At 39.7% G+C, this 20704-nt stretch overlaps 1 protein-coding gene across 10 annotated transcripts in view; it reads left to right on the plus strand.

The window, feature by feature from the left end:
- The window catches only part of UTRN (utrophin), a 501139-nt gene that overhangs the window by 51578 nt on the left and 428857 nt on the right, over positions 1 to 20704 (plus strand). For 5 of the 10 annotated variants that reach the window (XM_057739409.1, XM_057739407.1, XM_057739405.1 and 2 more), the window contains exon 2: positions 8520 to 8625. The exons of 4 other annotated variants lie outside the window; for them this stretch is intronic. In XM_057739409.1, coding sequence (XP_057595392.1) covers positions 8532 to 8625 — 94 coding nt within the window. In that variant the 5' untranslated portion in view covers positions 8520 to 8531. Of the gene's footprint in view, positions 1 to 8519; positions 8626 to 11452; positions 11500 to 20704 lie in introns of those variants that run through there. One more of the 10 variants, XM_057739408.1, reaches the window with a different exon arrangement.

The following is a 20704-nucleotide window of genomic DNA, read 5'->3' on the forward strand; positions in this document are numbered from 1 at the left end:
TCCTCTTCTTCCTGGATCACTGTTGTTTTCTGTTTTGTACCTTCTGGTAGTGTTTCCAAGTTCCACCCTCCCATCTTCCTCCCTCTTCTCTGTCTCTTCTTAGCATGCTTTAATAATAGGCTGTTTGTGTGTTTCTTGCCTCTGTGGTGTTCACTCCCCCCTTGCTCGGCAGCCCTTGCCCTCTCCTTTCCCCTTTTGGAGGCCCCGGCCTGTCTCAGGGGCCGATCCCTGAGGCGGTGACAGCAGCACCACACACTTCCTCTGCAGCACTGGTGTTACCTCACGTCACTGGCCTGGGAACTAATTCTCGTCTGCACCATGTGGAACATAGTAGGCACTCAGTAAACAAATCAGTTAGCTGACTGCCTCTGACAGACCCAAGGCCCAGGGACCTTGTTCCTTAGTCCTGAGGATCATAAATTCTTCTTTTTTTTTTAAATGAGCAATTGTTTCTCTTTTTCTTATGGACAATTTCTATTTTTTTTCCTTTTTTCTATATTTTATTATTTTTTTTATTTTTTGGCTGCGTTGGGTCTTCTTTGCTGTACGAGGACTTTCTCTAGTTGCAGAGAGTGGGGGCTACTCTTCGTTGCAGCGTGCGGGCTTAGTGCAGTGGGTTCTCTTGTTGTGGAGCACAAGGCCTAGAGTATGTGGGCTTCAGCAGTTGCGGCACGTAGGCTCAGTAGTTGTGGCACACGGGCTTAGTTGTTCCACGGCATGTGGAATCTTCTGGGACCAGGGCTCAAACCTGTGTCCCCTGCATTGGCAGGCAGGTTCTTAACCATTGCACCAGCAGGGAAGTCCCAAGGCTCATAAATTCTTGACCGATAACCATTGCTTGCATTGTCTGTTCCTCACCTGGTTATCGCTTGGCAACTATATCATCCTAGAAACCCTGGAATGGATTTAAAGTACTCGAGGTCAGCTCCTTGGCATTGGTTCTGTCTTGTTATTACCAGGATCCTTCATTTTCTCCCCACTCTCAGCCCTCAGTTATCACATGTAGATGATTATATCTCATTCCCAAGGCGAGAGATATGACACATGGGAGTGGGGTGGGTGTGCCTATGAGTAGGCAGGGCTATCTTTGTGTGGTATCAGCTGCAGACTGAATATACAGATGACTCATACAAGTTAATACCCATATCTAGTGACAGACCAGCATCTTCAGTTTTGCATAAGTGCCTAAGAGCTCCACGGGTAACATTGAATTGAAATTGTCACTGCAGGTGACCAAGGGACAAAGTGTTATGAGTGTCACATCTAGACTCATAGGCTGTTGTGCCTTATGGGACACTTAGGTCACTTCTCCCACTAGATATTTTTAACAGCAAAGAATGATCCCCATGCTTCTTTTCTTCACACCTTCCCATGAAGCTTGAGAGTTCTGGAAACTTCTAGAAACTAGAGAAGTTTCCCTCACAATGGAAGCAGGTGTACTTCCAGAAAACTCACTGGCTGATCTTTGATCCACAGCTCAGCAGGTTGCCACTGAGGTTGCCGCTACTCTTATGGCGCTTTTATTTCCAAATTAATCCTTCTTTTACATTCCCCAAAGCACCCTTCTCACTTGGTCACAGCTCTCTAGTTCCTTTCTGCAATACTGCGGTCTGCCCCAGAGCTGAGTCTGCCCCAGAACTGCTAGTTTTGATTTAGCTCATTTTATAGACTGTGGCACCTCCTTTCTGCATCAGGCGGGCTTGTTGCGTGAGCTCTTTGGGTGTGAGAGACACCCAGGGTTCCTCTCACTGTCCTGGTCCACTCTTACTTTTGCTCTGATGTCTTCCACATCAGCTCCTGTCTCTTCTTTCAGTAAATGCTCATTTATTAAGTCCTTATCGTGTGCCAGGCTGCATGCTAAAGGATGACAATACAAAGGTAAATGAAAAATGACAGTGCTTATTTTTCACCTGTTTGATAAAAACAGAACATGTAGAAAATTCAGGAAAATTACTGCCATTCTCTTTCTTTTTTGGTAATGTTTTAAAAATCCTCTTTCTTTTTGAAGCATTTGAGTTTTATTCATCTCTTTTCATGTCTCCCTAAATAACTATTTCTGCTCCCTGAGGAACCACCACAATAACCTTCCTTTCCTTCTGCTAGAGTGAGGTGTTTGCCACCTGAATGGCTGTCCTTAAGCAACAGGCACTGCAGGGTTCCACCCAGGGCCCTGGCAGATTACATCCTGGCTTTTACAGAGCAGTTGGCATCCCTCGGCACCCATGCAGTGTTGGCCTGTTCTACCATGATTGCTGTCAGCTACCGGATACCTCACCTCAGCCGGTTCCAGGCAGTTGTCACTTCTGTTTGGAAGCAACACTGCCAGCGAGAAACCTGCCATGCGTGTGCGCACGCGCACACACACACACACACACACAGTCTGTTGTGAGAGGAGGGCTGCCTTGGCAGAGACCCCTCCTCCCCTCTCTTGGTGTAGGGAAATCACGTGTATACCTACTACCTCTCTCTACTCCCCTCATTCCGAGATATGGTGGTGGTGTTCTTTACCTCTTACTGTCACTGCTTTTGTGTACTTTTTTTTTGAGATAATTGTAAGAAAAGTTAAAATTTTATCTTGAAATACAACTTCTAGGAACTTTTCTTTTAATTCATCATTCCAAGTAACTGTCTTTGACTGTTTGCACATTAGAAAATAAAACTAACATGCTTAAGATGTGATTTCTTTCCTCTTTCATTGGCATGTTCCTTAAAGTCTGTGTCGGAGATCAGCCTCTGTGTGGTTGGGGATAAATCTAAACTCTTCGATGGTGGGATTTTTGTTTAGCTCTCTCTAACATAACTTTGTTGGATATAATGTCATTCAATTCCATTAGTATACTAATATGGAAACAAAGGCATGGTTTCAGATTTTATTTATATCTTTGTGCTTTGGAAAAACAATCTCATGAGAAATCACTCAACCCATTAAATACCATCTTTGACGTTACTTTTTTGGGTTTGCTTGTTTTTAGAAGTTTTCCTGGCTTTCGCTCTTTGTAACCTCAACAGTAGCATAGCAAGTATTTTTAGACATGTGTTGTTAGAATCATGTGAAAAATCCTTTTCATGTCAACATGTGGGATTTTGTTAGTAATCTTTAACATGATCAAGAACTAAGGTAGAATTTCCTAGCTAGAAAAGAATGAGTTAAAAAAAAAAATCCCAATATATTCTTTGATGACTTGAGAAGCTATATTCTATCTTTTTACTTTGATGAAAATATTCAAGAGATTGAATTAGATTGGAAGCTCCCGGAGGACAGAGACTATGCCTTTTTCATTTTTGTATTCTTCTTGGGTGTAACACTGTATAGATCGTCTGTACAGCCAGAGGAGTTGGTGCAGATGGTAGAGGGCCTCGTAAGCTTTGTGAAGATTAGACTCCAACTTCCTTCCTTGCATGAGTAATCTTTAAGGATTTTGAAGCTAGAGAGTTGCAAGTAATTTAGAAGGATCACTCTGGAGGCTCTGTGGGAGGGTGAATTGGAGTGAAGAGAGCCTGGGGGCAGAGGCAACACTGGAGGTAAAAGAGGGTGTGGTGTGAAGGTGGGTGCATGAGGCCACGGATTTCGTAAGTACAGGTTCCACACTCCCTTATTTGCAGTTATAATAGCTAAAAAGAGCTGGAAAACTGAAAGGTATTTTCTTTATAATTCATTTGTTAGTAAAACCTGAGCTTGACCTGAGCTCAATTTAGTGGCAAAATTTGACCTGAAGTGTTGAGATGCTTTTAAAATCTTTACTTATCCCACTCACCTCATAAAATACACATATTTACTGCAGAAGTATGTGTGTTTGATTAAGGGAAATTGCCTTGGATCTTGCTGTTTTTGTTTAAATGTAATGTAGAGCCTATGTGCTGTTTAACTTTTCTCAAATGGAAAAAGTTCTGATTTGACCACACATCTGGTTCTAAGGGTTTTGGACAAGAGATTGTGAAACTCTGACCTGTGTTTACAAGATGACGTTGATGAGACTCACAGATTAGGTGTGAAGAGAATTGTGGAGGAAATAACTATTTGTAGCCTGGAGCACTCAGTGGTCAATGATGAAACTACCTCATCAACATGAAAGAAAACAGGACCTTTGTGGGGGAGGGACCAGAAACATCCATTAGATAGTTCGTGAAAGGGTGCATTATTGAAGTGTTGCTTGTGTGCATAATCTGGGATTGACTCATGAACCAGAAAAAAGGAACAGCTGGAGAAATTCGAATTAAGATTTGTAGAGTAGTTCATTGCATTGCATCAGTGCTAATTTTCTGGTTTCGATCATAGTACTCTGGTTATGTAAGATGATAACATGTGGGGAAGCTGGGGGAAGGGAGTATGAAAACTATATGAACTATTTTTACAACTTTTGGGGTAAATCTAACATTATTTCAAGTTTTAAAAAATGAGGAGAAAGTTGCTTGTCAAACCAAGAAATGGTATCATCCATGCTCCCTTTAAGTAGAGTATATCTGTTAGCAGGAGTAGAGTTTTCTTAGAGATTTTGAACTCTAAAAATGCAAGTTAAGTGGACTTTCAAAGTCATGTCTCTACCCCTCCCCAATTTTTTTTAAGGCTGACCTTGTTTTTATAGAAGAAGATTAATTGAAAAAATTTTGATCCGAGAAAAAGTCTTGATCCTAGCTTACATGCATCCAGAAGAGTTACAACGTGAAGCCAGTTGTGTCAGGACAATTCATGGGAAGTGTTGTAACTTGTGTTCCCTTACATTTGGTCTCCCTGGTGTTGGAGGGTGTGGTTTAATCTCTGGCTTATGTCTGCTGCTCTGCGGGCTTGGGTGTAGGTTCAGTGTTTAGGACGGACAGTTGTTAATAAGATGTTCGAAGCCCAGAGGGTTTGCAGATAACAGATGGAATGAAGAAAATGTCTGCCTTTAGTGGTCAAGGTTGGCTGACCTGGGCTTGGCTGTGCTGATGTGCCTGGTGTGTGTCTCTCCAGTGGAAGGAGGGTTAGTCTTGAATGCCTCTGCTTCACTCTCTCACTTCCACACCACCTCCTGTAGTTTCAGCTGATTTGCTCTGTAATTCTCTCTGCAGTCCACTCCTTTCTTTCCTTTTGCAATGAGAGTAGACCCAGGCTGTCAGCCAGTTGCTGTTGAGCTATAATAGAGCTAGTGGTATGTACAAAATTTGATTACTGCTGTCAACACCAGATTGAATAAGAAAGTGCATGCCCTAGACAGATACTTGCAACATAAATGGTCTATTGATTTCACAAGAACTAGAAATGAGGCCACCGTGTAATCTAGCAGAAGAAGGGGTCAGTGGATAGATATTACAGAACAGTTTTTAAAAGTGCCCTTCTTTTAGATCTTTTTGGAAGAACTTTCAGATAACTTTGATAAACTGATTGTTGCTTCTGATTTTCTTCACTGTCAACTATTTACAGAAACTCCAGTGTAGGCTTTGTACTTGTTTTTGTTCAGTGGTTTGCCTTTCCTGTGTAGAATCCAGTTTAGAAATTGTACTGGGTGATACAGACCATATTTGCTCCTGAACTATGATGACATTTCCACTTAGCTTAATATGAATGTTTTAGAAATTTCCCACAATGGAAAGTTCTATTTGACATAAGAAAGTTCAGTAGTCAGTTTCATAGTCAACTGTATGCCAAGAAATAATGAAAACAATGGATTACACAGTGCAGCCTTAGGACATGGAAAATTTCTTAGAAGATGAATGAATCATATTATTAATACATCTTGTAAGGTCTGAGGCCATATATTGAAAAATAAGGGAAAAAGTTATTTTTTAAAGCTTGTAGGCTTTTTGTATATTCTTATGCCTTATGTAGATTTTATTCTGTTTAATTACTTTAAGGGATTAAAAAATTAAAACCCTAAAATAGAATGTTTTAGGAAAGAGATAATTAACATCATTGTAAATGAATTTATTCAAACGCCAGAAGGTCTGAAAAATGATAGTCTGTCTGAATAGGTTGAGTTAGATTAGCTAATCCCTTTGAATTAGAAAATATAATCCCTTTGAGTTGGATTAGATTAGATTTTTTGAATTTTGAATTAGATAATCTCTGAATTTTATTGGATAATTGCTTTGAATTAGAATAATTACTATCCTTCCAATATCACATTTTTTAGAGAAAAGGGAAAAACATTGCTAGTGTCTAGATCCTGACTTGTCCCTCTTGGCTTCCTTAAAATTTTGTAATGTCCTTAATCTTAAATCAAATCTGGTCTAAAATTTCTTCCTGTAAATAATTATGGTTATTTACTTATAAAAGGCTGCTTTAATGGAAACTGTTTCTATTTAGGAAGAAGACAAATATAGAAAGACAGGCGGAAACCACTAATTTATAAATGATTAAAAAGTCATATTTTCATTGAGAATTTAATTTTCTTGTAATTTTTTATAAGCAGCCCTTGGGTGAAGAGGAAGAGCCAACTGCTTTAGCAGCCTCTTGCTAGAGAAAGAATCTGAAGGCCAGCAGTATTTAACTGGTATGTTATACCAGATTAAAATGTTGAAATTCTTTAATACCTATTGGAAAATTGCCGCTGATAAAGCTAGACACCTTCAAGATCTTGCTTCAGTACTGTAGCCAGTATCTCTTCTGATTAAGTGGTACCCATGCCTTACTGATTGTTGTGTATTTTGAGTTTTTAGCCCTGTGTATAAAGATGGAGACATTTTTGATGCAGACATTTACTGATGCAAATTGGGCTTTGATAACCATCAGGGAAATGTATATCAAACTGAGACGAGATGAGATGTCCCTTCACACCCACTAGGGTGCTATAATAATAATAATAAAAAAACAGATAATAAGACCTCTTGGTGAGAATGGAGAGAATTGGAACCTTCATTTACTGCTAGTGGGAATGTAGGGTGGTGTAGCCACTTTGGAAAACTGTCTGGTAGTTCTTCCAAAGCTTAACCCTACAGTTACTATATGATCCAGCAATGCTACTCCTAGGTATATATACTCAAGAGAAATGAAAACATATGTCAACCTAAAAACTTTCACATGAATGCTTATAGTGGTGTTATTCATATTGGCCAAAAGGCAGAAATAACCCAGATGTCCATGAACTGATTAGTGAATGAAGAAAATGTAGAGTATTCATACAATGGAAGATTATTTAGCAATAAAAAGAAATGATATACTGACATACTACAATGTGAATGAAACTTTGAAAACAAGTGAAAGAAGTAAAAGAAGTCAGTCATAAAAGACCACATATCTATAATTTTATTTATGTCAAATGCTCAGGAGAGGCAAATCTATAGAGACTGAAATTAAATTTTCATGGTTGACTAAGGCTGGGGTGTGGGGAGAGAATGAAGAGTAAGTGCTTTTTGGGGTGATGAAAATTGAACAAATTTGATTGCGGTGATGGATACACAACTCTGTGAATATACTAATAACCACTGAATTATACACTTTAAATATGTTAATTGCATACTTTGTGAATTATATCTCAATAAAGCTGTTACCAAAAAAAAAAAAAATGGGCTTTGACTATGTGACATAATCTGTGTCATTGTGCTTTCCACTGTCTCTCTCTTCACAACAATCCCAGGAGATAGGTGAGGTCCCTACTCCCATTTTACAGATTTGGAGATTGAGGCCAGTCATATGGCTTCCAGTGTGGAAACTAACAGAGATAAGGAGGAGAGTGGGGCAAGTACTGCTTGGTTCTTTTTCTGATCTTAGCCAGTAGCAGGAAGAGAATTACCTTCTGATTTAAATCTGTGTGTATCCTGACAAGGGTAAATGTAATATGAAAATCTTTCCACATAAGTAGAAAGTTTCTGTTTCAAAGCAGAAGAGAAAAAAGAGATACATAGGGATAAGAAAGCAGATGAGGCAATAGGGGTAATGATTTTCCTTGCTTGTTGTGTATATGTGGATGACATCTGCATAAATGTTAGCAAAAGCGCAAGGCAAATACACAAGATAGAACAGACTGGAAAATATGAATCAACACTGTCACCTCTCATCTTATTATTCTGTGTGGTTGAGCTTATTTTTTCCATAATAGCAATCTCTAAGGAATGAAGAAGACATCCTTTGGAGTTTCATTTTTCCCAAGGTGTATATGCATATTAAAGTGAAATAGCAAGTCTGATTTATTCTTTGAAGTATAATTAATATGTAACCAAACTTTTCAGCCCAGTTGTATACCAAGGCAAACGCCTCTATTTATATTCATAGTGGGTAAGGAGGTGGGTGGAGGTGTCCCTTACCAGCTGACGCTGTCAAAAACAGGAAGCAAAGTTAAAATCTCTTTGTAGTAGATGAGAAACATTCAAAAGCTCTTAGTTGTGACAATTAAAAAAAAAACCCAACAAAAAATGACCTGAGGAATTTTCACTAACTGTGAAGTGTAACTTCCTGTCTGGTATTTGGAAGAGATTCAGTTAGGTTTAGTCAGATCCTCTCATGGGAAAAATAAAAGCCACCCCAAAACAGGACATCCCAGTGTGCAGTTCGCAGGCTGCTTTTGTTAAAATCCACTTCCTCTGCATCTTTTTCCTCTTCACTTAAGCAAATGTAGGTGATGAGCGGCCCGGCAGCCACCGCATTCCGCTGGAAAAAGTGCAGATTTGATTTGCCAGGGCAGATAGCTCGCCAGGCCGGCAAGCATTTACCAGGTAAGTTTGTCAGCTTGCGTGACTCCCTGCCCTCCCGCCTGTGAGGTTTTGAAAAGAGGATGTCAGCAAAGACAAGGCTCTCTCAGTCACTGAACTGAACTCAGCCTGTTAAGTAACAGAGCCATTGGAGGCAGGTCCTGGCTGGGGAGTGATCGGAACAGCCCGGCCCGTTCTTCCTGATGCCACCTCTGTTGTGGACTCTGACTACTTGAGACCAGCGCTGTGGGCTTCACCCTTCTCTTCAGAATGCGATGATTTTCCAGTTCTTGGCTTCTTAGAGAAAAGTACTCAAGAAACCATACGTTTGTTGTGACAAATGTACTTCACGTATTTTCAAACTAGCTTGTAATGTGTTGACTGTTTACTGTCCTGCAGAGAAAGTTTCCTTTGCGCCATTGTACAGGGATAGTGCTTGTTGTACTTGATTTACTGTGCTGACTAAAAATGTATTTTACTTTTAAAAATAGTTCAGGGCCGATTAAGGGGAGAATCAGACATTTGTACTTTTGGAGAGCAGGCTGTAAATGGAGGGGTTTTGTTTTAAGGCAGACTTGTTCAGGAGAAACACAGAGGCAGAACTTCATGTTGGATGTGGTCATGCACTTTGCTGTCACTGGAGTTTACTTCCAGGGTGACCTAGTTTTTCTGATCGGTTCAGATGTCCATATGTTGTTTAATCTGTATATTCTAGTGTTGGTCATATAAGCTTTATGAAGAAAAAAAAAGTGATGTATAATATTTGACCCTGCATATCATGCTTGAATATTGTTACTTTGGGACAATTTTTAAGCTGGTTAGAATTTTTTTTTAATTGTTTTCTTTCCTTTGGAATTACTCTTTCCTTCTTAATGTTTTCCTTACTAATTCCATATGAGCGAGGTGGTAAAGGTTGGTAGGCATCCTCTCTCTGGATGCCAACTTAGTTCACATTTGAACTGAAATGATTGGAGCAGCCCATATTGTTTTAGCCAATTTGGTTTCTTGACCAAGTGTAATAGGAGATCAGTGTACTATCATTCTCATCCTTGGCTATTGCTTTTCTCTCTTATGTAAAGAACCATGTGGTCTCAACAGAGAATCAAAACACCTATCAGGGACCTGAATTAAAACCCCATGTACAAGAGCAGCATTGCAGCCTGTGGCTTTTCAAAAGTATCTCTTGACTCTCACTTAATCCTCTTTCTTTCCTTGGCATGAATAGTCTGCATCATCTGCTAGTCTGTGTGTTACTATCTTGCTACAAAGGGTCTCAGGTAACTATAGTGGTTGAAATAAGAAGATAATGGAAAAAAAATACAAACAAGCCTTTAAATAACAAGCAGACTTTTAAATGAGTAGACTGCAGCTTTAAATATGAATTCTGGTTCATTCAGATAGCATTCTTTCCTGCCCTATGATTAGCCCAAAGGCTTTAGGAAAATAGCAGGCATTAAAAAACAAATTTCAGGGCATGTTATTTTAATAAAAATAGAAAATCAGTATTACATGATTTCAGATTCTACAAGGGCCTACGCGCTCTTCTTATTGGCTGTTATTAATTTACTGTTTTCTTGTATCTGCAGGGTAGATCTCTTTAGTGATCTTGTCATAAATAAAGATATAAAAAAGAGTACATGTTTATGGATGGCATATTCTATTACAACACATGGCCTTTTTTTTGGTCTTCAAAGCAGTCTCTGTTATAGATTAAACTTTGGGGTGAATCCTTTATTTACAGACCTCAAGTAAGGTGGAAATAGTGAAACCTTAAGTGTTTTCATTAAACTCTTGACAGTACAGGGGTTGATGTTTCAAATAAGTATTGCAGAACCTAATGGGAATAATAAAACAAGTAATAAAATGGAATAAATTAAAATACGTATTTGTTCAAACTTAGCCTGTCGTTATTTTTGAAATTGCCCATCTTTTTGCTCTCTGTTCTCTTAAAAAGTGTGGAACTCTGATTTAGGGAATTTGCCTCACAGCTATCCATTGAGATACAACAAGGGAAAATTGAATACGTTGAAATCTGAATATCTGTATCTGTCCATCTTTGGTATATAATTTTTATATTTTAAAATGTTTACTTTTCCTTTACTTAATCTTGATGTCTGGGTACAAATGATCAAATGTTACAAATAGTCTAATTGAAGGAGAACAACTTTAAAAAAAAAATCCTGCAAGTTTGAAATAAAAAATTATTTGGAGTTGTAGACATCTCCTAAAGCACAGATGATTTAGGTCTAGAAGCTGCCCTGCTCAGGAAGCCACTTCTGTGAGGCCTCGCTTTTCTTGCCATCCTTCCTGCTTTCTTGTCAGGCTGACAGGACTCTGTGTCAGCCGTTTCCTTTTTAGATGAACAGGTTCAAATATTCTCGACTTGGCTCCACATGAGAATCACCGGCATGCTGGAGCCCCCTACTCAGAATCCTGGTATAATTAGACTGAGGCCTTCACTTTGTAGGTGTTCCAAAACCGTCCAAGTGATTCTGAAGTGGATTCAAGATGGAGGTGCACAGGGGAAAGTTATTGGTTCCCTGCTAGACTGAAAGCTCAGAAGCGGGGCAAGAAGGAAGCTTTGTCAGTGCTGTACCTCAGCACCAGACCCACAGCCTCTTAGCAGCAGAGCCTCCGTCTCTGCTTGCAGAGTGGTGGGATGAGCAGATTCCTCTGAGCAGCGGGAGGCTGGATGAGGGCTGGACCTCCTTGTTTCCGGTTCGTGCTGATGAAGGGGCATGTGTTATATGAGACGGTGGCCCATCTGAGGGTGAGCTGTCATCAAGAAGAAGCTCTTGGAAGAGATCACAGGGGAACAGGCTAGCTCAGGGCACACTGAGCAGACTTCTCTGAAGAGACAAGGCACCTGGTTGGTGGTGTCTTCACGAAGCAAGGCAGGTAGAGAACTTCCGAATAAGAATTTCATCAGGGGCTGAGGTGTCCGTGTGTGTGAACCTGGAGGTGGGGCCGGTTGGAGACACCACGGGGTGGGCGGTGGGCATTGCTCCCAAGGTTCTCGGGTGCCAGGGTTAGTTTGAAAGGAAGGGGTGTGATGATCTTTGCCAGATAGCCGTGGCTTCCTGACTCACCGGTTGCCTGTTCGAATGAAGGAAACGGTATCAGACATTTGGAGTTACCAGAGTGCAGTGAGGTTTGGGAGAATTTCTCAGGGCTTGTGAATTTTTAGCTGATCTTAATGTTTATGAAGAAAATGAGTTCGTGGGTGGGCAGACCAGGTGGAATGTAATTTGCAGAGGCTTGAAAGAAAAAAAAAAATTGTTCCCTTGGGCAAAGGGTAGCCAGACGGACTTGTTTGAAATAGAAGAATTTTGGGGGGAAATGAGAAGTGTGATTAACATGGTACGAAGAGTCATTTGAAGGAGGGGACCTGGGTCCCAGTTCCCTCTGCCATCGACTGTGTAAGACACAGAACTTCTGAGACCGGTCTCCCAACTCGTAGTCTCCCCCAGGGGATTGTGGTCAGGATTAATGATGTAACACGTTTTAAAGCACCTTGCAAGTTATAGTAACAGTTCCAGGTAAATACAAGGAAGAATAAGTTCTGTAAAAATGATAAAAATATAGTCAGTTGATAAGGAGATTTGCTTGCTATCTTCAGTGTAGGAATGGAGATCAAGTATTATGTTCATATGGTACTTAAAATATATTTAAGCTGAAGCTGTGCACTCTGTCATGTCTTTAGTTGTGTTTTTCCTTGGCATTACTTGAAAGGCATGATTGCAACACAGATCCTGGTTTCATGTTTCACTTGGGTTCTTTGACCCTCGTTAGAGGGCACCAGGTGCTTCCTACTCTAATCGTTTGCCAACTCAGGATTTGGTTGGAGGGCCACAGAAAGGGCTTGTGTGAGAATTAGGATCTGGAGGCAGTGACTCCCTTGCCCTTGCCCCAATATTTTGACCTTGATTTGAACAGTTCAGTGAACTGGCAGCTCAAGTAGTTTTTTCCCACTGAACTAGAACTTTCATTGTTTGGCAGAGGAAGATGAGTCATAGCTCAGTCCTACCATTGTGACAAAGTGAAATTTTAGTCCAGGGCTAAAGGAACACAGGTCAAAAACTTTCTGTCTAAACCACAAAGTATTGAAACTTGGATTGTGAGCTAGGAGGGAATTAATGTGGCCTTCTCTGTGGGGTTGCTCTCAAGTTAAGGAAGCATTTTGTTGTAATACATTTTTGATCCTAAATCTAATTTTTAGTAATATATGTAAATAATCAGGCTCCTTCTTCCCTTTTTTTTTTTTTTTTTTGGCTGCACCATGTGGCACATGTGGGATCTTAGTTCCCTGACCAGGGATCGAATCTGTGGCCCCTGCATTGCGAGCTCGGAGTCTTAGCCGTTGGACTGCCAGGGAAGTCCCCAGGCTCCTTCTTAAAAAAATTCAATGCAGAATTAAAATTATACGGAGTGGAAAATTGTCAGTTCTTCTCCCCCCCTGCAATCATTGTTACTAGTTTTGTTTGTGCTGCCAAACTTTTTTCTATGAACATACAAATGTATATATAGCGTTACATCCAGAATTCCCACAAGTACAGTTTTTCTTTTTAAGCTAATGTTGAAACCATCCTGTCATAGTGCATCCCATTTAAAAATATTGAAAATAATGACCTGTGTACGTATATTTTAGTTCATTTGGGTAACTTCTGGGGCCAACATGCTTTTACTGTTAAACTGCTATCCATAAAGGGAAGATGAAAAGTAACAGGTAATTTTTTCAACTTACATTTTGTGTGTGTGTGTGTGTGCATGTGAAATTGAATTTCTCTGCATATGTTTTTTGTCTCTTTGGACAAATTCTTCAATGAATTGTCTTTTCATACATTGCCACCCCCCCCGCCATTTGTGGGTCTCTGACTTTTAAACCCTTACTGATTCTGAATGAAATGAATGCAAAATGGAAGATTTTGAATGACATTTGAATCTTGAGCTTTAAGATGGTTAACTTTCAACTTAAAAGACAGACCTGATTTCTGGATCTCTGGGACAGAAGTTTGAGTCTTTGCATTTGGACTCTATATTTTCTTTCTCTTTTGGCTGTGAAAGCTGTCATCATCCCAAACTGTGCTGAAGCTAGTAATTATTTAGGTGCCCTCAAGACTGGTAATTATTGAGGTGCCCTCACTATTTTATTACATTTTCATCTCCTGATAACTCATTTTCATATGGATGGTGAATCCCAGTTTTAGTTTTAGAATAATCCATTTTCTGTATAATTTGTGGAACATATTAGAGTTACCAGAAAGGCTCTGAACTGAGACTTACATGGTTGAATCCCAGCTTCGCTGCATCCTGTGTCTCAGTTTCCTCTCTTGCAAAATGGAGATAATGGAGCTGTTCTAAGTCTTTAAAGGTATATGTGTGTAAAGTCCCTCACGCATTAGCTGGCAAATTGAAGGAAGGGTTATAATAAATGCTGGCTATTTATGTTAGTAGACCTTTTAAAGTTAATAACAGGAAAAAATACAGTTTAGATGTTAAGTGAAGATAAAACATTGGCTTAAATGAAGCCCCACGTGCACCATCATACCGAAAATTCACCAGTTTTTTTCTCATCCTTCGATCGAGATTTATTAGTGATTTTTTCACATCAGAGCATTGAAGCTGTAATTCTCTGCTGGGCTTGTTTAACCACAGATCCAGTACGTGGCAAGAAATTTAGAGCTATACAGGACAGCAAACAGCCTGAAGTTGCTTGGAGAATATCCTTGTGGCAGGGTGCCTGAAATGTTTTGCTGGTTGCAAAGTTCACTTTCATTTGTTCGGAAAGGTTTTTATTGTTTGCAAGCAAGCAAGGCAAGCAAAGGGAAAGGGCACAAAGCCTTGCACATGATTCTGTGCTGTGTGACCTGTTTGCCTTTTGGTACCTTATATAATAAAAAGCTTTTAGTGTGCAGAGGCGACCGTTTCTCCAAATAGAGGGAAACTGTCATAATGGTCTGGAAACGTGATAGATTTCAGTTTAATGCCATTGATCCAGATACTGTTAGAGGCTGGGCTGCACAGCAGTCGTAAGATAGGCATCTTGCACACATTCTTCCAGGCATCTTGCACAAATTCTTCCAGGTCACTTGCATATCATCAGTGGGAATGCCTCATCTGATAGCCATGCACTTGGCCTTCTGAGAAACAGCTCCTCGTATCACACCAACACTGACCCTTTTCTTCTGGCCCAGCCAGCCCATCCCTAGCTAGGAACCTGCTGCCAGAATGAATCTTCAGACTTTTGACCTGACCTGTTTTCTTGTTTGACTCCTGGATTCTGTGCTTTTAGCTTCTGCTTCTGACTCTTAGGAAATAACGCCCTTTCTGGTATTAGAAGCTACTGGATTGTGTTTGACAGAAGAAATTTATTTCCCCAGCAGATTCATTTTCTCCCTACATCACTCTGACCCATCTGTGCAGTCTGGTATCTGACAATACTCTGAGAACTGTTTAGTTAGTTGTTAGATATTTATTGCCAAATGCTGAATAACTAATGTTACAGCAGGCAAAGGAAAAGTATAGTTTGTGTGTATTTGCGGGGCCAGTGATTTATGAGACATTTGGAGGAGAAAAAAAATCATGAAATACATTTCATCTCTGACCTTGTGAATTCTTTAAAGTAATGATTACATTCTATCTTTGCTCCTATGCATTTAAAAAATCATGCAGTGGTTAAGAATCCGCCTGCCAATGCAGGGAACATGGGTTCAAGCCCTGCTCTGGGAAGATTCCACGTGCCACGGAGCAACTAAGCCTGTGCGCCACAACTGTTGAGTCTGTGCTCTAGAGCCCGTGAGCCACAACTGTTGAGCCCATGTGCCGCAACCATTGAAGCCCACGCACCTAGAGCCCGTGCTCTGCAACAAGAGAAGACACTACAATGAAGGAGGAGGCCGCACACCACAATGAAGAGTAGCCCCTGCTCGCAGCAACTAGAGAAAGCCCGTGTGCAGCAACGAAGACCCAACGCAGCCAGTAAATAAATTAAATAAATAAAATAAATAAATAAATAAATAAATAAATTAATAAAAAAAATCATGGTGGATTTTGTAGTGATGGATTTTAGGAGGGAAGTTATGGGTACTTTGTAAGTGGGTTGAGAAAGCAGTCCTCATTTTCCCCTCCATGTCCCACTGGATCCTTCTTATCTCCACCTCCTTCCTACCCATTTGTTCTGCTGTTACAAGAAGAATCCTATGTTTTATGATGAGAATTTTTCTGCGGCTAAATGAACTGAGCACCATTAAAAAAAAGTCCGTGAGGGCTTCCTAGGTGGAGCAGTGGTTAAGAATCCGCCTGCCAATGCAGAGGACATGGGTTCGATCCCTGCTCCAGGAAGATCCCACATGCCGTGGAGCAACTAAGCCCGTGTGCCAAAAAAAAAAAAAAAAAAAAAGTCTGTGAGATTGCATTCTGTGTATTTACTGAATTAGTTGCTAGGCCTTATGCTGCAGAATTTCTCTAAATAATAAAATCCAAATAAAAATGAATGGTGTTGAAGGTAAATCTCCCTCTTGATTACTGTAATAAAGAGTTGACATTTACTTTCCATAATTTGGAAGTCATTCAGTGGGTAATATTTGCCTGGTGTTTCATGATGAACAGTTCTTACCCTGTTGGGTTTGTGTTAGGAAGAAAGTAAGCATTGCTTTCCCTTTAATTTTCAAAAAATTTGTTTCTCATCTTTGTTTCTTACATAGAGTAGTGCTCAGTTTTCTGTCAACCTCAACTCAGCCACACATGGTTAAGAATGAGAAAAAAAAAGAGCCAAAAATAAATGATTCAGAGAATACTTATGGAGACCTGCTGTTTTCTGGGTCCTGTTGTCATTGCTGGGCTGTTTTAAATCAAGTTTTAAACTAAATGATTCTGTTCACCAGCAGCCCAGGACCACTGTGTACCCTGCGGGCTGCACATAGATGGCAACGGACATTTGCACATGTGTGCAATGCGGGGGCATCAGTGAAGTGCCTTCGGCTCTCGTTTTAGTGACTGTTTCCTTAATTCAGACTTAAGTATTCAGTCTTGAAGTAAATTTGAAGGGTAGGGGGCCTGAGTGCCGCTAAAAATGGACACACTGAAAAACATGAGATGTGCCTTTTGGCAGGCTGTTTATAGAGGAGACAAAAAAATAAAGAGCAAAAAAAATCTCAAAGCCAAGCAACCTGAGTCAATATGACATAATATTTTGCTACTCAAGTAGGCAAAAATGGAGAAAACCATTAGCACATGAAAAAGCTCTTCCAGTGAGATGACACAAGTGAGAGGAGGCAGGGTTGTTTTCTGCAGCATCCAATCAGGCTCTTTGCGTATTTTGTCGGTAACTGAATTCAAATGAAGAAAGCCCCTTTCTCTGGCCCTGGAGCGGTCTGAGTTAGGCTCATCTGTGCTGCTGGTTTCCAGCTGCTGGGTTGGTACTTTGTAGTCAGCGTTCAGTTACTTTCAGAAGCTATAAATGTTCTTGGTACTGAGCCTTCCCTGCTCTAAGCGGGGTGTGTCCTCAAGTTCATTCTGTTAGATAACTAATTCACGCCAACGCGTGATCAAGTAAACCTTTTCTACAAATTCTTCCCTGACCTCCAGGTGTGAGTTGGGTGCCCTCTCTGCTCCTCCCAACTTCCCTGCCAGGATCAAAGTCAGTGATCCCTAGAAGTGTTCATCTGTCCCAGCATTTATGGCAGATGTTATAGATCAGTGTTTTTGAAAGTGTGGTCTGTCGCTGCATTTTAACAATCTCCCCAAGTGGTCGTTTTGCCTGTTGAGAACCCCAGTTCTAGACTGTGAGCTTGGAGGCAGCGCCTGTTCTTGTGTTTGGATCCTCAGACCTACTGCAGCTCCTGGCACGTGTTAGTCGCTCAGTTTTCTTTTTTTTTCTGTTCAGTTAAGGAGAGAGAATTCTGGTCAGAAATGTATGGAAAGCAGGTGTGCACGTGGAATCCAGCAACACAGTCAAAAGCCACCCAGATGATTCTTGACCATTTTTCTTTATCGTTTTGTAAGTCAACAGTGTGTGAGACGGAAAATGTAACATGGATGTACCCAAATTAGCTTTTCTTAATTTCTAGTACAGAAAAATATACTGTAACTTTATTATTTGTATTTTTATCTTGTTTGGAGCACATTTTATTTTAGGATGGTTGTACATTTATAGAAATTAAATGCAAAGATGGTGCAGGGAATTCCCGATATACAGCTCACTGTGTCCCCTTCCCTCTGTTGTTGACATCTTACATTACTATGTGACATTTACTGTGTCACAATTAATGAACCAGCACTGATACATTATTATTCATTGTTATTATTAATAGCATTAACCAAAGACCTCCTTAAGACTTATTGTTAAAAGTTTGTAGATTTACAGATGAAATACTATTTATAACTTGTATCAAGTTTTTCTTTAAGTTAGGATTTTGCATTTGAATTCTTACATGTAGTCACAGTCGCAAGTATATTCGCAAAGCAAGTGGGCCAGTTCCTGAGATAATTAGATTATGAAAAAGATTTTTCAGGTGTCATTGGCCTTCTGAGACCTGGAAAAGGGGAAAGTTATTTTCAAAGGCTGACATGCGGTTTGTATATCTGAAGTACTCCATATTAATGAAATTATTTATTGACATCTCAGCTGTTGTTAGGTATAACATTTGTTTTTACTGTTCATAGTATATTCAGGCAGAGGTATACTATTAAAAATATTTAACAACTGGTATGGCATGGGACCCCACCAATCAGATGGATGTCCAAATAATCAGAAGGGATAATGTCTGGTGAATGTGTTTGTCAGTCCAGCTAATGTCTAAAATCTCCTAAAAATATCTCCTGACATTGTCAAATGTCTCCTCAGGGGCATGATCGCTCCTGGTTGAAAACTCCTGATGGAAAGCATTTCCCTCAGCCTGTTACTGCTTTTGTAAGTGTTGTATAAATAGTTGCTCTTGTTGTTATTGTTGTTGGTATCTTCCTTCACTTCAGTTCTTGCTGATGTTTAAAAACATACAGCTAAGAAAGACACATCAGGATTCTTTATATAGTGAAATCTCCACATATAAATAAGGCTATATTTTTGATAAGATTTACTCCCAATTTGTCAGACACATACCTATGGTGGGAAGGAATCTCAGCTCCATCCACAAAGGAGGTTTTCTGCTTGCCTCACCTGCCACCTTCCTGACTGTGTAGCCTTTCTGACTTTGTGACTAAGACAGCTCACAGGTGTGGAGTTTGGAGGTTTTTGTAGGTGTGGAATGTGGAGACCAGTTGTTCCTCCTCCCTCACACCAACCTGTAGCCTGTTTTGAGTTGATAGTGGCTCAGCCTGGTAGGAGCCTGTACTTTGGTTCATGCCAAATTCCCCTCGTTTCCCCATGATGATATGTTATTAGTGTCCTGATCCCTGTTATTTGTTAAGTTAATCTTCGCTTCAGGGATATCAGAAGATCACAGCATTTTGTTTTCAGTGACTTCATTTCGTAATATATACTCTGGGGAGGTGAGACTAGACTACAGACATTTAAGCCCAATAATTTAATATCTACAAATAGTGTTTTATATTTAACCTTCCTAACCATTCCTCTTTAGCATTCTAGAAACAGATGCTTAAATGGTTTAAAGAGACAGTCCCCTGTGCCTTAGTCTGAGTATCCATTTTCCTGTTGACAGGAGATACACTTATTTTTTTAATCCTCATATCTATGAATATCCAATAGGCTATGAGGATCAGATAAAATCCCCTCATGTTAGAATCATCGATCATAACTCTGTGGAAACTCTGACAGAGTTTTGTTTTTTCCCCTTTGAATCCACTCAGCTGTTTTTGGCAAGTGTTTATTTGTCAATATTGATTGATTATTAAAATAATTATTTATAATATTTAAATCTGAAATAATAAAAATTAATTTTAGTAATTTAAAATTATTTAAAATATAAGATCCTATTGGTTAAGTCATTGTTAGGTCTACTCAGAAAAACTTAGGAAATGTATTTCAAAAGGCAGGTTTTACATCCCGTGTATCAGGTACATGGTCAGTTCCTTGCTGTAGGGAGAGGAGCAAGGGCAGGGCCTATCTTTCCCTCACTGCCACCTTGTCCCCAGCACACTTATATTTTGATTGGAGCAGTTGGGCTTCAGAGTCAGACTGCCTGACTTTCAATTCACATACCTCCCTTTACTGTACACCCTTGGCAAATTCCTTAATTTTGAATGTCTCTGAGCTCTGCTGAGAAATGGGGACCATTTATTTTACCTCATGTGGATGTTGTAGGGATTAGATTACATAGTAATTCATGTAGGAAGCATTGAATACATGTTGCTTATAATAGCAATAATAATAATGTTACTACTACTAATATTATTACTATTATTAATACATTTAAAATAACAATTTAAATTACCTATGTAATAGAGATACCAAGATGAATCAAATGTAGCTGAATTAAAATTTGATTCTTTTCCCCCATTATCTTTAGGTAATAGTGAGCCATGAAATCAAAGTAAATGATAGAGAAGTAGATATAAAATCTAGCTAATTCCTTCTTACCCCCAACAGGAATATTATGACTTCAGAATTTAAAGCACTAACATTTGGTGCTATTCTATGGAAATCCTTCTTAAGTATCTTGATATTAGCTATATTCTTAGCTTGTTAACTCTTGTGTTGTTAAAATAAGATATTCCTTATTTCATAAAAACTTTCATTCTTTACAGAAAATTCCAAATTTCTTATCTCCATTGTTGAGTGTTTTTTCTTTTAAAAATCACAGTAAGGACTTCCCTGGTGGCGCAGTGGTTAAGAATCCACCTGCCAATGCAGGGGACACTGGTTTGAGTCCTAGTCCAGGAAAATCCCGCATACCGCGAAGCAACTAAGCCCGTGCGCTACAACTACTGAGCCTGTGCTCTAGAGCCTGTGCTCCACAACAAGAGAAGCCACCACAATGAGAAGCCCGCCCACCCCAGCGAAGAGTAGCCCCTACTCTCCACAGCTAGAGAAAGCCTGCATGTAGCAATGAAGACCTAATGCAGCCAAAAATAAATAAATAAATTTATAAAAAGATAAAAGCAAACTATTAAAAAAATCACAGTAGTATGAAAGAATGTTAGAAAA

The sequence above is a fragment of the Hippopotamus amphibius genome, chromosome 6 (genome assembly GCF_030028045.1).
Source record: "Hippopotamus amphibius kiboko isolate mHipAmp2 chromosome 6, mHipAmp2.hap2, whole genome shotgun sequence".
Lineage (NCBI taxonomy): Eukaryota > Metazoa > Chordata > Mammalia > Artiodactyla > Hippopotamidae > Hippopotamus > Hippopotamus amphibius.